Raw genomic sequence first — 20849 nt, 5'->3', positions numbered from 1 at the left:
CCACTCAGACAAAATTTACAGATATTCAGGGGCACATTCCATCACTCAGACATAATTTACAGATATCTAGAGGCACACTCCATCACTCAGACATCATTTACAGATATACAAGGGCACATTCCATCACTCAGACATCATTTACAGATATCCAGAAGCACACTCCATCACTCAGATATAATTTACAGATATTCAGGGACTAACTCCATCACTCAGACATCATTTACAGATATCCAGAAGCACACTCCATCACTCAGACATAATTTACAGATATCTAGAGGCACACTCCATCACTCAGACATCATTTACAGATATCCAGGGGAACACTCCATCACTCAGACATCATGTACAGATATCCAGAGGAACACTCCATCCCTCAGACATCATTTACAGATATCCGGAGGCACACTCCATCACTCAGACATCATTTACAGATATCCAGAGGCACACTCCATCACTCAGACATATTTACACATATCCAGAGGCACACTCCATCACTCAGCCATAATTTACAGATATCTAGAGGCACACTCCATCACTCAGACATCATTTACCGATATCCAGGGGCACACTTCATCACTCAGACATAATTTACAGATATCCAGGAGCACACTCCATCACTCAGACATTATTTACAGATATCCAGGGGCACACTCCACCACTCAGACATCATTTACAGATACCCAGGGGAACACTCCAATGCTCAGACATCATTTACAGATATACACGGGCACACTCCATCCCTCAGATATCATTTACAGATATCCAGAGTCACACTCAATTACTCAGACATAATTTACAGTTATCCAGGGGCACACTCCACAACTCAGACATCATTTACAGATATCCAGAGGCACACTCCATCACTCAAACATAATTTACATATATTCAGGGACACACTCCATCACTCAGACATCATTTACAGATATCCAGAAGCACACTCCATCACTCAGACATCATTTACAGATATACAAGGGCACACTCCAATGCTCAGACATCATTTACAGATACAAAGGGGCACACTCCATCACTCAGACATCATTTACAGATATCTAGAGGCACACTCCATCACTCAGACATCATTTACAGATATCCAGGGGCACACTCCATCACTCAGACATCATTTACAGATATCCAGGGGCACACTCCATCACTAAGACATCATTTAAAGATATCCAGGGGCACACTCCATCACTCAGACATAATTTACAGATATCCAGAAGCACACTCCATCACTCAGACATAATTTACAGATATTCAGGGCACACTCCATCACTCAGACATCATTTACAGATATCCAGAAGCACACTCCATCACTCAGACATAATTTACAGATATCTAGAGGCACACTCCATCACTCAGACATAATTTACAGATATCTAGAAGCACACTCCATCACTCAGACATAATTTACAGATATCCAGAGGCACACTCCATCACTCAGACATCATTTACAGATATCCAGGGGCACACTCCATCACTCAGACATAATTTACAGATATCTAGAAGCACACTCCATCACTCAGACATAATTTACAGATATCTAGGGGCACACTCCATCAGTCAGACATAATTTACAGATATCTGGAGGCACACTCCATCACTCAGACATCATTTACAGATATCCAGGGGCACACTCCATCACTCAGACATCATTTACAGATATCCAGGGGCACACTCCACCACTCAGACATCATTTACAGATATCCAGCGGAACACTCCAATGCTCAGACATCATTTACAGATATACAGGGGCACACTCCATCCCTCAGACATAATTTACAGTTATCCAGGGGCGCACTCCACCACTCAGACAAAATTTACAGATATTCAGGGGCACATTCCATCACTCAGACATAATTTACAGATATCTAGAGGCACACTCCATCACTCAGACATCATTTACAGATATACAAGGGCACTCTCCAATGCTCAGACATAATTTACAGATACAAAGGGGCACACTCCATCACTCAGACATAATTTACAGATATCTAGAGGCACACTCCATCACTCAGACATCATTTACAGATATACAAGGGCACACTCCAATGCTCAGACATCATTTACAGATACAAAGGGGCACACTCCATCACTCAGACATCATTTACAGATATCTAGAGGCACACTCCATCACTCAGACATCATTTACAGATATCCAGGGGCACACTCCATCACTCAGACATAATTTACAGATATCTAGAGGCACACTCCATCACTCAGACATAATTTACAGATATTCAGGGACACACTCCATCACTCAGACATCATTTACAGATATCCAGAAGCACACTCCATCACTCAGACATAATTTACAGATATCTAGAGGCACACTCCATCACTCAGACATAATTTACAGATATCCAGAAGCACACTCCATCACTCAGACATAATTTACAGATATCCAGAAGCACACTCCATCACTTAGACATAATTTACAGATATCTAGAGGCACACTCCATCACTCAGACATCATTTACAGATATCCAGGGGCACACTCCATCACTCAGACATCATTTACAGATATCTAGAGGAACACTCCATCACTCAGACATCATTTACAGATATCCAGGGGCACACTCCTTCACTCAGACATAATTTACAGATATCTAGAGGCACACTCCATCACTCAGACATCATTTACAGATATCCAGGGGCACACTCCACCACTCAGACAAAATTTACAGATATTCAGGGGCACATTCCATCACTCAGACATGATTTACAGATATCTAGAGGCACACTCCATCACTCAGACATCATTTACAGATATACAAGGGCACACTCCAATGCTCAGACATCATTTACAGATACAAAGGGGCACACTCCATCACTCAGACATCATTTACAGATATCTAGAGGCACACTCCATCACTCAGACATCATTTACAGATATCCAGAGTCACACTCAATTACTCAGACATAATTTACAGTTATCCAGGGGCACACTCCACAACTCAGACATCATTTACAGATATCCAGAGGCACACTCCATCACTCAGACATCATTTACAGATATCTAGGGGCACACTCCATCAGTCAGACATAATTTACAGATATCTAGAGGCACACTCCATCACTCAGACATCATTTACAGATATCCAGGGGCACACTCCATCACTCAGACATCATTTACAGATATCCAGGGGCACACTCCACCACTCAGACATCATTTACAGATATCCAGCGGCACACTCCAATGCTCAGACATCATTTACAGATATACAGGGGCACACTCCATCCCTCAGACATCATTTACAGTTATCCAGGGGCACACTCCACCACTCAGACAAAATTTACAGATATTCAGGGGCACATTCCATCACTCAGACATAATTTACAGATATCTAGAGGCACACTCCATCACTCAGACATCATTTACAGATATACAAGGGCACATTCCATCACTCAGACATCATTTACAGATATCCAGAAGCACACTCCATCACTCAGACATCATTCACAGATATCCAGGGGAACACTCCATCACTCAGACATCATCTACAGATATCCAGAGGAACACTCCATCCCTCAGACATCATTTACAGATATCCGGAGGCACACTCAATCACTCAGACATCATTTACAGATATCCAGAGGAACACTCCATCCCTCAGACATCATTTACAGATATCCGGAGGCACACTCCATCACTCAGACATTATTTACAGATATCCAGGGGCACACTCCACCACTCAGACATCATTTACAGATACCCAGGGGAACACTCCAATGCTCAGACATCATTTACAGATATACACGGGCACACTCCATCCCTCAGATATCATTTACAGATATCCAGAGGCACACTCAATCACTCAGACATCATTTACAGTTATCCAGGGGCACACTCCATCACTCAGACATCATTTACAGATATCCAGGGGCACATTCCATCACTCAGACATAATTTACAGATATCTAGAGGCACACTCCATCACTCAGTCATCATTTACAGATATACAAGGGGCACACTCCAATGCTCAGACATCATTTACAGATATTCAGGGACACACTCCATCACTCAGACATCATTTACAGATATCCAGAAGCACACTCCATCACTCAGACATCATTTACAGATATTCAGGGACACACTCCATCACTCAGACATCATTTACAGATATCCAGAAGCACACTCCATCACTCAGACATAATTTACATATATCTAGAGGCACACTCCATCACTCAGACATCATTTACAGATATCGAGAGGCACACTCCATCACTCAGACATATTTACAGATATCTAGAGGCACACTCCATCACTCAGACAAAATATACAGATATCTAGAGGCACACTCCATCACTCAGACATCATTTACAGATATACAAGGACACACTCCAATGCTCAGACATCATTTACAGATATCCAGGGGCACACTCCATCACTCAGACATCATTTACAGATATCCAGAAGCACACTCCATCACTCAGACATAATTTACATATATCTAGAGGCACACTCCATCACTCAGACATCATTTACAGATATCGAGAGGCACACTCCATCACTCAGACATATTTACAGATATCTAGAGGCACACTCCATCACTCAGACAAAATTTACAGATATCTAGAGGCACACTCCATCACTCAGACATCATTTACAGATATACAAGGACACACTCCATCACTCAGACATCATTTACATATATCCAGGGGCACACTCCATCACTCAGACATCATTTACAGATATACAAGGGCACATTCCATCACTCAGACATCATTTACAGATATCCAGAAGCACACTCCATCACTCAGACATAATTTACAGATATTCAGGGACACACTCCATCACTCAGACATCATTTACAGATATCCAGAAGCACACTCCATCACTCAGACATAATTTACAGATATCTAGAGGCACACTCCATCACTCAGACATCATTCACAGATATCCAGGGGAACACTCCATCACTCAGACATCATCTACAGATATCCAGAGGAACACTCCATCCCTCAGACATCATTTACAGATATCCGGAGGCACACTCAATCACTCAGACATCATTTACAGATATCCAGAGGAACACTCCATCCCTCAGACATCATTTACAGATATCCGGAGGCACACTCCATCACTCAGACATTATTTACAGATATCCAGGGACACACTCCATCACTCAGACATCATTTACAGATATCCAGAGGCACACTCCATCACTCAGACATATTTACACATATCCAGAGGCACACTCCATCACTCAGACATAATGTACAGATATCTAGAGGCACACTCCATCACTCAGACATCATTTACAGTTATCCAGGGGCACACTCCACCACTCAGACAAAATTTACAGATATCCAGAGGCACACTCCATCACTCAGACATCATTTACAGATATCCAGGGGCACACTCCACCACTCAGACATCATTTACAGATATCCAGGGGAACACTCCATCACTCAGACATCATCTACAGATATCCAGAGGAACACTCCATCCCTCAGACATCATTTACAGATATCCAGAGGCACACTCCATCACTCAGACATCATTTACAGATATACAAGGGCACACTCCAATGCTCAGACATCATTTACAGTTATCCAGGGGCACACTCCACCACTCAGACAAAATTTACAGATATTCAGGGGCACACTCCATCCCTCAGACATCATTTACGGATATTCAGGGGCACACTCCATCCCTTAGACATAATTTACAGATATCCAGGGGCACACTCCATCACTCAGACATCGTTTACAGATATCCGGAGGAACACTCCATCACTCAGACATCATTTACAGATATCTAGAGGCACACTCCATCACTCAGACATCATTTACAGATATCCAGGGGCACACTCCACCACTCAGACAAAATTTACAGATATTCAGGGGCACACTCCATCACTCAGACATAATTTACAGATATCTAGAGGCACACTCCATCACTCAGACATCATTTACAGATATCCAGGGGCACACTCCAACACTCAGACATCATTTACAAAATATGCATTTCTGTTTAGTGATTCCGGCAGATCAGAGACATAAGGGATGACCATGTGTTGTTTTGATAAGGACCATTTTCCTGTCCTGCTAAGCATTAAAAATGTAACGAGTACTTTTGGGTGTCAGGTAAATGTAAGGAGTAAAAAGTACATAATTTTCTTTAGGACTGTAGCGAAGTAAAATTAAAAGTCCTCCCGGGTGGCGCAGTGGCCTAAGGCATGCACCACTCTGCCACCAGAGACCCTGGGTTCGAGCCCAGGCTTTGTAGCAGCCGGCCGCGACCGAGAGGTCCATGGAGTGATGCACAATTGGCCTAGCGTCGTCCGGGTTAGGGAGGGTTTGGCCGGTAGGGATACCCTTGTCTCATCGCGCACTAGCGTTTCAGACCTTTCGACCTTCGTTTCTCACAAGCCCATACGGGAGTTGTAACGATGAGACAAGATAGTAACTACCACAAAATTGGGGGGAAAAAGGTGGCAATTTAAAAAAAAATATGTACAATAAAGTACAGATACCCCAAAAAACGACTTAAGTAGTACTTTAAAGTATTTTTACTTAAGTACTTTACACCACTGATGTATAGTGATGTATACTGAGTACAATGTATAGTGATGACTGAACATGTCTGTGTCTAACAGGTGGTTGGAGGAAAGATGATGGATTCTGGTCGACTTTGTGCTTTCATCACTAAAGTGAAGAGAGGAAGTCTAGCAGATACTGTTGGTCACCTTCGACCAGGTACACACCTGCTCACACTGATCATGTCAAGAGTACACACTATCTCACACTGAGGATGTCATGAGTAGGCACTGGCTCACACTGATGATATCATGAGTAGACACTGGCTCATTCTAAATATGTAACTAGTACATGTTGACTCACAATGATGATGTCACGAGTACGCACTCTCACAATGTCTCATACTGACGATGTCATGAGTACACCCTGGCTCCCACTGATGATGTCATGAGTACACGCCTTCTCATACTGATGATGCAATGAGTCTTTTTAGCTGCCATTACCCTTGTCTGACCAATCATATTTGTACACATCATAAACACTTCTCAAATTCAATCATATTTGTACACTGCATGAATATTTTAATGTCACTCCTCTCTTTCTGCAGTGTGCTGTGTTAACGGCTCCTCTCTCTCTCTTCAGGAGATCAGGTTCTTGAATGGAATGGGAGGGTCCTACAAGGAGCAACATTCAAGGAAGTTTATAATGTCATTCTAGAATCAAAGCCAGACCCCCAAGTGGAGCTGGTTGTGTCCCGTCCCATACGGTGAGTTCAGTTCTAACACAACTATGGAAAATGACCTTTCAAGTTGTGAATACATGTACTTAGTCTTAGGATGTGTGACTCCCAGCTTGGTTTTGCACTACCCCTGTACGCCCTTAATGACTTGTGGAGTTGTACAGTGCCTTCCGAAAGTATTCATTTTGTTGTGTTACAGCTTTAATTTAAAATGGATTAAATATGTTTCCTTTTCTCATCCATTTACACACAATATCACATAATTATAAAGTGAAAACTTGTTTTAGAATCACCTTTGGCAGCGATTATTGCTGTGAGTCTTTTTGGGTAAGAGCTTTACACACCTGGTTTGTACAATGTTTGCACATGGTTCTTTTTTAAATTCTTCAAGCTATGTCAAGTTGGTTGTTGATCATCGGTAGACAACCATTTCCAGGTCTTGCCATAGATTTTTCAAGCCAATTTAAGTGAAAACTCAAACTAGGCCACTCAGGAACAGTCAATGTCATCTTTATTTAAATTACACATTTATTTAACCTTTATTGGGGCTGCAGGGTAGCCTAGTGGTTAGAACGTTGGATTAGTAACTGGAAGGTTGCAAGTTCAAATCCCCAAGCTGACAAGGTACAAATCTGTCCCTGAACAGGCAGTTAACCCACTGTTCCTAGGCCGTCATTGAAAATAAGAGTTTGTTCTTAACTGACTTGTCTAGGTAAAATAAATAAATATATATTTTTTTTAACTATGCAAGTTTGTAAGCAACTCCGTGTCTGAATTAATCTCCCAGTGTCTGTTGGAAAGCAGACTGAACCAGGTTATGCATTTTTCATTTGCTTAACTCTATTAAATGGTATTTTTTTCCCAAAACATTCCCTAGTCCTTGCCGATAACAAGCATACCCATAACACGATGTAGCCACCACTATGCTTGAAAATATGAGGAGTGGTAGTCAGTGATGAGTTGGCTTTGCCCCAAACACGCTTTGTATTCAGGACATAAAGTTAATTTATTTGCCACATTTATTTGCCACAACATGCCTTATTCAAACAGGATGCATGTTTTGGAATATCTTTATTCGGTACAGGCTTCCTTCTTTTCACTCTGCCATTTGGTTTACTATTGTGGAGTAACTACAATGTTGTTGATCCATCCTCAGTGTTTTCCTATCACAGCCTTTAAACTCTGTAATAAATTATACCTAATTCCACTTTGACATTATGGGTTATTGTGTAAAGGACAGTGACAAAACATCTCAATTTAATCAACTTTAAATTCAGGCTGTAAAATAACAACATGAGGAATAAGTCAAGGGGTGTCAATACTTTCTGAAGGCACTGTAAAAATACATATTCAAATCAAATGGTATTCACTACATGCTTGGTAAACAGCCGGTGTTGACTAACTGAAATGTTTACTCAATTTATTCCCCCGTCTCAGGAGAATTTTATTAATGGTATCTCTGACAAGATATGAAAGTTAACGTAAAGGTTTGCATAAAGGTTCGAAGCAGAAAATGAGTCCCTGTCATTGAAAGCTGTGAAAATGTTACATACTAATATTAACACCGTCCTTCAGCTCCAAAGATAACATACCAGATTCAGTCTTTCAGCTCCAGAGATCACATCCCAGCTTCAGTCCCTCAGCTCCACAGATAACATCCCAGCTTCAGTCCCTCAGCTCCACAGATAACATCCCAGCTTCAGTCTTTCCGATCCACAGATAACATCCCAGCTTCAATGCCTCAGCTCCACAGATAACATCCCAGCTTCAGTGCCTCAGATCCACAGAAAACATCCCAGCTTCAATGCCTCAGCTCCACAGATAACATCCCAGCTTCAGTCCCACAGCTCCACAAAAAACATCCCAGCTTCAATGCCTTAGCTCCACAAATAACATCCCAGCTTCAGTCCCACAGCTCCACAGATAGCATCCCAGCTTCAGTCCCACAGCACCACAGATAACATCCCAGCTTCAGTCCCTCAGCCCCACAGATAAAATCCCAGCTTCAGTCCCCCAGCTCCACTGAAAACATCCCAGATTTAGTCATTCAGATCCATAGAAAACATTCCAGCTTCAGTGCCTCACCTCCACAGATAACAACCCAGTTTCAGTCATTCAGCTCCACAGATACCATCCCAGCTTCAGTCCCTCAGCTCCATAGATAACATCCCAGCTTCAGTCCTTCAGCTCCACATATAACATCCCAGTTTCAATGATTCAGCTCCACAGATAACATCTCATCTTCAGTCCCTCATCTCCACAGATAACATCCCAGTTTTAGTTGTTCAGCTCTACAGATAACATGCCAGCTACAGTCCCTCAGCTCCACAGATAACATTCCAGCTTCAGTCTTTAAGCTCCACAGATAGCATCCTAGCATTAATCCCTCTGCTCCACAAATAACATTCCATCTTCAGTCCCTCGGGCTTCACAGACAACATCCCAGCTTCAGTCCCACAGCTCCACAGATAACATCCCAGCTTCAGTCCCACAGCTCCACAGATAACATCCCAGCTTCAATGCCTCAGCTAAACAGAAAACATCCAAGCTTCAGTCCCTAAGCTCCACAGATAAAATTTCAGCTTCAATCCCTCAGCTCCACAGATAACATCCCAGATTTAGTCATTCAGATCCACAGAACACATCCCAGCTTCAGTCGCCCAACTCCACTGAAAACATCCCAGTTACAGTCCCTCTGCTCCACAGATGACATCCCAGCTTCAGTCCCCCAGCTCCACAGATAACATCCCAGTTTCAGTCATTCAGCTCCATTGATAACATTTCAGCATCAGTGCCTCACAGCTCCACAGATAACATCCCAGTTTCAGTCTTTCAGCACCAGAGATAACATCCCAGCTTCAGTCTTTCAGCACCAGAGATAACATCCCAGCTCCAGTCCCCCAGCTCCACTGAAAACATCCCAGTTACAGTCCCTCTGTTCCACAGATAATAGCCAAGCTTCAGTCCCCCAGCTCCACAGATAACATCTCATCTTCAGTCCCTCATCTCCACAGATAACATCCCAGTTTTAGTCGTTCAGCTCCAGAGATGACATTCCAGTTTTAGTCGTTCAGCTCCAGAGATGACATTCCAGCTTCAGTCCCCCAGCTCCATAGGTAACATCCCAGCTTCAGTCTTTCAGATACACAGATAACATCCCAGCTTCAGACTTTCAGCTCCACAAATGACACCCCAGCTTCAGTCTTTCAGATCCACAGATAACATCCCAGCGTCAGACTTTCATCTCCACAAATGACACCCCAGCTTCAGTTCCTCAGCTCCACAGATGACATCCCATTTCAGTCATTCAGCTCCACAGATACCATCCCAGCTTCAGTCCCTCAGCACCACAGAGAGCATCCGAGCTCCAGTCGTTCAGCTCCTCAGATAACATCCCAGCTTCAGTCCTTCAGCTCCACAGATAACATCCCAGTTTCAGTGATTCAGCTCCACAGATAACATCCCAGTTTCAGTGATTCAGCTCCACAGATAACATCCCAGCTTCAGTCCCTCAGCTCCACAGATAACATTCCACCTTCAGTCTTTCAGCTCCACAGATAACATCCTAGCGTTAAACCCTCTGCTCCACAAATAACATTCCATCTTCAGTCCCTCGGGCTTCACAGACAACATCCCAGCTTCAGACTTTCAGCTCCACAAATGACACCCCAGCTTCAGTCTTTCAGATCCACAGATAACACCCCAGCTTCAGTTCCTCAGCTCCACAGATGACATCCCATTTCAGTCCCTAAGCTCCACAGATAACATCCCAGCGGTCAGTCCCTAAGCTCCACAGATGACATTCAGCTTCAGTCTTTCAGCACCAGAGATAAAATCCCAGCTTCAGTCCCTCGGCTCCACAAATAACATCCAAGCTACAGTACCTCAGCTCCACATATAACATCCCAGCTTCAGTCCCTCAGCTTCACAGATAACAACCAAGCTTCAGTTGCACAGCTCCACTGATAACATCCCAGCTTCAGTCCCTCAGCCTCAATAATAACCTCCCAGCTTCAGTCCATTAGCGCCACAGGTAACATTTCAGCAACCCTCCCTCTGCTGCAGAGATAACATCCCAGCTTCAGTCCATTCGATCTACAGATAACATCCCAGATTCAGTCCCTCAGCTCCACAGATAACATCCCAGCTTCAGTGCCTCAGCTCCACAGATATTATCCAATATTCATTCCATTAGCTACACAGATAACATCCAAGCTTCAGTCCATTAGCTCCACAGATAACATACAAGTTTCATTCCATTAGCTCCACAGGTAACATCCCAGCTTCAGTCCTTCAGCACCACAGGTAACATCCCAGCTTCAGTCCTTTAGCACCACAGATATCATCCAATATTCATTCCATTAGCTCCACAGATACCATCCCAGCTTCAGTCCCTCAGCACCACAGAGAGCATCTGAGCTCCAGTCGTTCAGCTCCAGAGATAACGTCCCAGCTTCAGTCCCTCAGCTCCACAAATAACATCTCATCTTCAGTCCCTCATCTCCACAGATAACATCCCAGTTTTAGTCGTTCAGCTCCAGAGATGACATTCCAGCTTCAGCCCCTCAGCTCTACAGATAACATGCCAGCTTCAGTCCCACAGCTCCACAGATAACATCCCAGCTTCAGTCCTTTAGCACCACAGGTAACATCCCAGCTTCAGTCCCTCAGCTACACAGATAACATCCAAGATTCAGTCCATTAGCTCCACAGATACCATCCCAGCTTCAGTCCCTCAGCACCACAGAGAGCATCCGAGCTCCAGTCGTTCAGCCCCACAGATAACATCCAGCCTTCAGTCTTTCAGCAACAAAGATAAAAACACAGCTTCAGTCCATCAGCTTCACAGATAACATCCCAGCTTCAGTCCTTTAGCACCACTGGTAACATCCCAGCTTCAGTCCCTCAGCTCCACAGATAACATCCCAGCTTCAGTCCCTCAACTCCACAGATAACATCCCAGCTTCAGTCATTCAGATCCACAGATAACATCCAGCTTCAGTCCCCCAGCTCCATAGGTAACATCCCAGCTTCAGTCTTTCAGATCCACAGATAACATCCCAGCTTCAGTCCCTCGGCTCCACAAATAACATCCAAGCTACAGTACCTCAGCTCCACATATAACATCCCAGCTTCAGTCCCACAGCTCCACTGATAACATCACAGCTTCAGTCTTTCAGATCCACATATTACATCCCAGCTTCAGTCCCTAAGCTCCACAGATAACATCCCAGCTTCAGTCTTTTAGCACCACAAATAGCATCCCAGCGTAAGTCCCTAAGCTCCACAGATAACATCCCAGCTTCAGTCTTTTAGCACCACAGATAGCATCCCAGCGTAAGTCCCTAAGCTCCACAGATGACATTCCAGCTGCAGTCTTTCAGCACCAGAGATAAAATCCCAGCTTCAGTCCCTCGGCTCCACAAATAACATCCAAGCTACAGTACCTCAGCTTCACAGATAACAACCAAGCTTCAGTTGCACAGCTCCACTGATAACATCACAGCTTCAGTCCCTCAGCCTCAATAATAACCTCCCAGCTTCAGTCCATTAGCGCCACAGGTAACATTGCAGCATCCCTCCCTCTGCTGCAGAGATAACATCCCAGATTCATTCCATTAGCTCCAGAAATAACATCCCAGTTTCAGTCCCTCAGCTTCACAGATATCATCCAATATTCATTCCATTAGCTACACAGATAACATCCAAGCTTCAATCCATTAGCTCCACAGGTAACATCCCAGCTTCAGTCCTTTAGCACCACAGGTAACATCCCAGCTTCAGTCCTTTAGCACCACAGATATCATCCAATATTCATTCCATTAGCTACACAGATAACATCCAAGCTTCAGTCCATTAGCTCCACAGATAACATACAAGTTTCATTCCATTAGCTCCACAGGTAACATCCCAGCTTCAGTCCCTCAGCTCCACAGGTAAAACCCCAGCGTCAGTCCCTCAGTTCCACAGATAACATCCCAGCTTCAGTCCCTCAGCTCCACAGATAACATCCCAGCTTCAGTTCATTAGCTCCACATATGACATCCTAGCTTCAGTCCCTCAGCTCCAAAGATAACAACCAAGCTTCATTAGAACAATTCCCCCCTGGACCCTCTGAATAAACATAACCAGGTGACCCATATTTGACTAGAGAGAGGACATTAACAGTATTGTATCTGTGAAGATCTCTTGCTTCATAATGTTGGGGTTCTGTTTATTTCCCAGAGATTCTCCCAGTATCTCAGAGAGCACACATGGACAACTTGAATCAAGTGAGTGGTGACATCATACATGCATTATCACAACATCAATAATGCTCTTAGCTTTTACTAAATTACACAATGATTCAAAGAAATCTGAGGCAATCTGCCCTAGTAGGAAGACCACTTTGTGCAGCTCACCCTGCACTATCAAGTCTACTTCTGATAAGCTTCATAGGAAAGCATTAAAAACAATCAAGCAAGCCAGGAAAGTGCTAAAAATAGGCCATATTAACATATGCAGCCTGAGAAACAAGGTCCATGAGGTCAATAACTTGCTTAGAACAAGTAACATGCATATTCTGACTATCTCTGAAACTCACCTTGACTATACCTTTGATGATACAGTGGTAGCAATACAAGGTTATAACATTTACAGAAAAGACAGAAATGCCAACGGGGGCGGTGTTGTGGTCTATATAAAGAACCACATTCCTTTAAAGCTTAGAGACAATCTAATGTTAAATAATGTTCTCACGTATACTCCCTCTCTGGCCTCTAGGTCACCAGACTGCTGATTATTACGCACACCTGTCACCATCGTCACAAGCAACAGCGCTTATTGACACTCACCTGGACTCTATATATGTCACTCCATTTGGTTCCTTCCCCAGGCGTTATTGTTTCTGTATCTGTTTCATGTCGCCGTTTCTTCCCAACTCTCAGTGTACAGCTTTACAAAATAACGCCTCACCAAAGGGAAGCATGTTTTTCGTTTTCGTGTTGGAAGTGACGTTGGGTCTGGGTTCCACTGCCAGAGCAACCAAGGATGCCTCAGCCGGCTCTTTAGGCTTTCATGTCTAAGCCGGTACATCGGGGTGTCAAGACTCGGTTGGCAGGTCAAGCGTCTGTTGCCAAGTCTACCGAGGGTGCCTCAGATAGCTTGTCAGGTTTCAAAACTCGGTAGGCTCGGCAGGCTCCCCAGTCACAGCTGGCTTGCCAGGCTCCGGCACTTAAGGCTGCTCGTCAGGTTCCTTTGCCTCTACAGAGCCGAATGGTCCTCTCTGATCCCCGGGAACGTCCCTCTGGTCGGCGTCCTGCGACTGGAGCCTCGCGTCGGAGAGGGTGTGCTGCTCCTTCTTCGGCACTCTAGGTCGCCGGGCTCCCATGCCCCAGCCGGCTCGACAGGTTCCTGTGTTTCAGCAGAGGTGGCCGTTCCACTCCTTATCCCTGGGATCGTCCCTGTTGCCGGCGTCCTGCGGCTGGAGCCGCATTTCAGGAGCTGCTCGTCAGTGAGAGGTTACTGTCACTTATAATCCCTCTCTGGCTTCATCGTCACACACTGTAACGGTTTTGACTTGAGGTTATTATTTATAGGGGTGCCAGGTAGGTTGTGCCTACCAGAGAAAACATTGGTTTCTCCTTTTAGTTTGGGTGGGAATGAGTCCCATCTGGTCCGTCAAGTCTACACCAATACAAAGGACTTATGTAAAAGTCAGGATGGAAATAAACTTTTCATAAACCCTTAAAACATTGGAAAGAACTTCAAAAACAACTATACTCTTTTGCGTGGGTTGTATTAACAACATCAATGATTACACACACATATAATAATATAACACAATGAGTTCTGGTTCCTCCAGAAATGTCCTGTACATCGGGCCTAAAAAGAGTCCTGCCCGGTAGAGTTCAGGGAACTCAAGTGACTTCTGTCACGCAATGTTTGTCCGTTCATTCCGTGTAGCATAAACCCAGTATTAATCATACCATCAATAGAACAATAAGTTTACCACAGAACTTTAAAGCGTATCACTCTTAATAAGTCCTCAACTACAACTACATAAATCACAGTATACATCACATCAAAACAAATGAAATACCGTATACAAAAAGGTGGTAATCAGTCGGTCAGTCAGACAATCCAATCCGCCAATAGATCTCCCGCGGAGAAAGGCCACGAAGAACGGAGAGGTGTAGTCCAGGGACGCAAAGAGTGGATCCTGGGTAAACTCTATTAGGCAACAAAACACACGTTTAACGGCAACAAAACAACGGAATAGAGAAGCTTCGGGAACTGAGGGTTGAACACATCCTCAGTCACGTCTCCATCACAAAACCCCACTTTTGCGCAGCTGATACTGGCTATTTAATTGGGAATTAAAGGGAAAGCGCCCTATTGGAAGGAGCTGCACTGAGACGGTTCAGAAAAATTCAGGGCCGTCACACACCCCCTCCCCTGGAAAAAGCCGACCATTGCCCTGGAAGGCACATCTTGGTCGGGGAAACCGAGAAAGGTCTCCTCATCGCTTTCCTCTACAAAAATATTCATTACTTTTTGGAGCTCACGCTCCTCAGCTGAGGGGTCACAGGCCTTAAGGTGCGAGACTTCTGGGTCTGGGAATCCGAGAAAAGTCTCCTCACTTTCCTCTTCAAAGATATCCAGGACCTTGCGGCGCTCAATCGCCTCCATTTCCTCAGCCGAGGGGTAACAGGCCTTAAGGCGTGAGACATGAACAACGCGCATATCTTCACCTGTGTCCTCTTTCACCACTCGGTAGTTCAAAGGGCCCATCTGCTCCACAATCCTATATGGTCCTTGCCATTTAGGAGCGAGCTTGGCCGAGAAGAATTGTTCAGCTTTCGAGTAAGGATGAGAGCGAAGCCACACCCGATCACGAAGCTGGAACTGCATGTCTCGTCTGTTCTTATCATAATTTCTCTTCTGCTTGAGTCGAGCCTGGATCATGTTCTTTGAGACAAGAGCTCTCAAGTCATGGAGATGGCCTACCTGGTCATAGCAAGCAGCATCTGGAGTAAGCTGCTGGGGCTGTAGCACCATATCCAAGGGTCCTCTGAGAGGACGACTTAGGTTCAGCTCTGCAGGTGTGACTCCAGTGGACTCTTGCACAGCAGAATTCAGGGCAAATCGAAACTCGTGAAGGTGCTTGTCCCAGTGTTTGTGCTGCGTCCCTACATAGGAAGCAATCATTGTCTTCAAGGTTCGATTTACTCTCTCAGTGAGATTGGTCTGTGGGTGATAGGCCGTGGTCAACTTCTGTCTCAGGTTCCATCTTTGGCAGGTCTCCTCAAAGAGATCAGAGACAAATTGGGAACCTCGATCAGACAGGATGTAATCAGGCACTCCCCAGCGAGTCAGGATCTCTTTCGTAAGGATGTTAGAGACGGTCCTTGCTGTGGCCTGACGCATGGAAAAGAGTTCCACCCACTTTGAATAATAATCAACAAAAACAAGCATGTACACATTCTGATTGGAGCTTCTAGGAAATGGACCCATCAAATCCACTCCTAACATTTCCCAAGGTCGGGTAACCACCGTTTTCTGCAACATGCCAGCAGGCTTTCTACCTTCTGGTTTGTACATTTGACAAACCTGACAGTTTCGGATGTGTGACTTCACATCCATGCTCAGATGTGGCCAGTACAGTAACGCTTGCAACCGCTTGTAGGTTTTGAACCTGCCCAAATGACCAGCTAATGGGTCTTCATGGAAATGTTGAAGCAGTTGAAGGCGTAGAGTTTCAGGTATGTACATTTGGTAGAGTGTTCTGTGAGGTAGTTGTACAACTCGGTAGACTTTGTCTTCCATGATGGTCAGCTTTGTGGTAGGATTGACCATCTTTTCTCCATCTTCCAGGATAGTCTGGTACAAAGCCTGTACTTCTGAATCATCCTGTTGGGCTTTCCATATGGCCTCATCAGAGATGGGAAAGTCCGTTTTGGGCGAGTCTCGACTGCTTGACAGGACAGTAGCACATGTAAGATGAGGGCCACCATTATCACAAGCAGGAGCTCTGGACAAGGCATCTGGAACAGTGTTGTATTTTCCTTTCCTGTATTCCACTGCAAAGGTGAACTCTTGCAACCGTAGAGCCCATCTTATGAGTCTGGTGCTTGGTTTGTTGGTCTTGAACACCCACACAAGGGAGGAATGGTCAGTGACCACAGTGAAGTGTCTACCCTCCAAGTAGTACCTCCACTTTTCCAAAGCCCAGACAACTGCAAGGCACTCTTGCTCGGTTGTGGAGTAGTTCCGTTCTGCTCCATTCAATGTCCGACTGGCGAACGCTAGCACTTCTTCAGTGCCAAGTCCAGTCTGTTGGACTAGGACAGCACCAAGTCCAACATCACTTGCATCAGTGTAAACAACAAAAGGGCAATCAAAGTTGGGATGACCTAAAATGGGAGGTGTGACGAGATGTCGTTTCAGGGTTTCAAATGAGGTCTGGCACTCTGCCGTCCATTGGAATTTCGCTCCTTTTCGCTTCAACGCGTTGAGGGGTTCTGCCACCTGGGAGAAGTTCGACACAAACCGATGGTACCATCCAGCCATACCAAGGAACCGTTGAAGGGCCTTGAGTGTGGTTGGCACAGGGAAGTCTTGTACAGCCTTTGTCTTTTCAGAATCCACATGAATGCCGTCGAAAGACACAATATGACCAAGGAACTTCAGGGAGGTTTGGCAGAAGTTGCTCTTCTTCATATTCAAGGTCAGACCAGCTTCTCGTAGCTTGTCCAACACTGCTTGAAGATCTTGAAAGTGTCTTTCTCTGTTCTGAGAGTAGATAATTATATTGTCCAGGTAGACGAAACAGATCTTCCCTTTGAGCTCACCTAACGCAATCTCCATGAGTCTTTGGAAAGTGGCAGGGGCATTCTTTAATCCAAAGGGCATCACCTTAAAGGAAAACAAGCCCTCAGCACAGACAAAAGCAGTCTTATCCTTGCTTTCCTGGTCCATCTCAACCTGCCAATAACCACTATTGAGGTCAAGGGTAGTGAACACAACAGCGCCAGACAATGACTCCAGGATCTCATGGATGGTAGGAAGAGGATAGGCATCAGTCTGAGAAACATTGTTGGTCTTCCTATAGTCCACACAAAATCTAAGACCACCAGTCTTTTTTGGGATGAGGACAACAGGAGCAGCCCAGGGAGAGGAGGAACGTTCTATTATATCTTGTGCTAACATATCATTTATGAGTCCCTTTTGGATGATTAGCTTCGCTGGGGACAAACGATATGGCTTTAGCTTGATCGGCATTTCCTGTGTAAGGAATATTTTGTGCTTCAGGAGCCCGGTGCGTCCTAGCTTTGAAGTACATACATCAGCATTATTCTGCAGCTGTTCCAACAGCCGTAACTCCTCTGGTTGTTCCAGCTGAGCTCTTCTCACAGCCTGTAAAAGGAGATTGTCAGAAGGATTATCAAGGGTTAGTGGTACCGGAACAACGGCAGAGAAGAGTGCCACATTTGAACCCCAATCATGTAACTTTTTAGCTTTTGATTGGTGCGGTATTAACTGAAAGGATGGGGATGTCGATGGGGGGGCGTAGGCAGTGACTCTTGGGGTTTCAGCTCTGGTTAAAGCACCCAGAGAAGGATGGTCATTGCTGCGAAGAGAGTTAGGTGTGTTGGCCTGTTGTGATTTGTGGTTTCTGGAAGGGTTTACTTGATACGGTCTTGGACATGTAGTTGAAGAATGTCCCTTTTGGCTACATCTCCAACAGAACATGAGAGAGGTCTTGGCTGGAGACTCTGGCTGTTGTTGATGGTCTGTCTTGGGCAACTGTTTGGGTGTCTGTTTCTTTCTCTGGTCATATTGCTGTTGGCATTCTCTGTCCTTCTCAAACTGCTGTCCCAAGCGAACCAGTCCATCGACAGTGATGACTGTAGCATTGCCTTGTCTTGGCTGTTCAGAGGTGCCAGCTTGGCCCTCAGTGGTCTGAACAGAAGTGGACACCAGAGAAACTCTGTGTAAGGAGTTGTGCCTAATGGAGGCCATGTCCACAGACACGTCATCCAACATTTTAACACAATTAGAGAGTTCTCTCTGCAAGTGGCCTACAGTGTTAACCATGGGAGAAAAAACAGAATTAACGTCCTTGAGGACCTCAGTGTGGTGATGTTGCAGGCGCCATTGGAGAGTGGCAGTGAGTTGGTTTCGTTGGTAGTCAAACTGCCTGTCCAGGGCACCAGTAATTTCCCGTCTTCCACTCTCACTGAGCTCTGTCAGCGTGCGGGTTAGAGTGCTCAGTGAGTTTCTGAATTCCATGGCACTCTGTTGTTGCTCTTCCCTCAGACATTTGAAATTATGGTGGATAAGAGTTTGGAGATGTTGTTGAGTCCGACGAATATCAAGGATGTCACCTTGAAGTTGTAAGACTACAACCTCTGGAGATAAACCAGACAATGGAGGAAGGTTGGGTGTCAGAGGGAGGGCTAGCTCAGTACTTCCACACAGATCCATGTCAATAAGTGAGTAACTGGTTAGACCTCCTGTGGCCTGTGGCTCAGGCCGAGCATTCAGATTCCCAGGGCTCTGGCCCAAAGCAACTCCATTATCTCCATTCACATTATGATTTGTATTGTCAGCTTGATGGTCAGAATGGCCCTGTGTATTCCCATTGACAGGTATGACATGGATGAGCACATTATCTTGGGGTGAATCCATTGTTTTAATTCCACACAAAATATTTGCTTTGGTTAGTTCTCAATGTTGAGCTGTCCCATCTGGGGTGCCATTTTTTATGTAACGGTTTTGACTTGAGGTTATTATTTATAGGGGTGCCAGGTAGGTTGTGCCTACCAGAGAAAACATTGGTTTCTCCTTTTAGTTTGGGTGGGAATGAGTCCCATCTGGTCCGTCAAGTCTACACCAATACAAAGGACTTATGTAAAAGTCAGGATGGAAATAAACTTTTCATAAACCCTTAAAACATTGGAAAGAACTTCAAAAACAACTATACTCTTTTGCGTGGGTTGTATTAACAACATCAATGATTACACACACATATAATATAACACAATGAGTTCTGGTTCCTCCAGAAATGTCCTGTACATCGGGCCTAAAAAGAGTCCTGCCCGGTAGAGTTCAGGGAACTCAAGTGACTTCTGTCATGCAATGTTTGACCGTTCATTCCGTGTAGCATAAACCCAGTATTAATCATACCATCAATAGAACAATAAGTTTACCACAGAACTTTAAAGCGTATCACTCTTAATAAGTCCTCAACTACAACTACATAAATCACAGTATACATCACATCAAAACAAATGAAATACCGTATACAAAAAGGTGGTAATCAGTCGGTCAGTCAGACAATCCAATCCGCCAATAGATCTCCCACGGAGAAAGGCCACGAAGAACGGAGAGGTGTAGTCCAGGGACGCAAAGAGTGGATCCGATCCTGGGTAAACTCTATTAGGCAACAAAACACACGTTTAACGGCAACAAAACAACGGAATAGAGAAGCTTCGGGAACTGAGGGTTGAACACATCCTCAGTCACATCTCCATCACAAAACCCCCACTTTTGCGCAGCTGATACTGGCTATTTAATTGGGAATTAAAGGGAAAGCGCCCTATTGGAAGGAGCTGCACTGAGACGGTTCAGAAAAAGTCAGGGC

General features: G+C 44.7%; 1 protein-coding gene across 1 annotated transcript in view; it reads left to right on the top strand.

Annotated features, from left to right (window-relative positions):
• The window catches only part of LOC124043065 (regulating synaptic membrane exocytosis protein 2), a 121728-nt gene that overhangs the window by 42551 nt on the left and 58328 nt on the right, over positions 1 to 20849 (top strand). The window contains exons 4-6 of the mRNA XM_046361237.1: positions 6603 to 6702; positions 7126 to 7249; positions 13448 to 13494. Coding sequence (XP_046217193.1) covers positions 6603 to 6702; positions 7126 to 7249; positions 13448 to 13494 — 271 coding nt within the window. The remainder of the gene's footprint in view (positions 1 to 6602; positions 6703 to 7125; positions 7250 to 13447; positions 13495 to 20849) is intronic.

Source organism: Oncorhynchus gorbuscha, linkage group LG09 (assembly GCF_021184085.1).
Source record: "Oncorhynchus gorbuscha isolate QuinsamMale2020 ecotype Even-year linkage group LG09, OgorEven_v1.0, whole genome shotgun sequence".
Lineage (NCBI taxonomy): Eukaryota > Metazoa > Chordata > Actinopteri > Salmoniformes > Salmonidae > Oncorhynchus > Oncorhynchus gorbuscha.
This window is presented reverse-complemented; position numbering and strand designations above follow the sequence as displayed.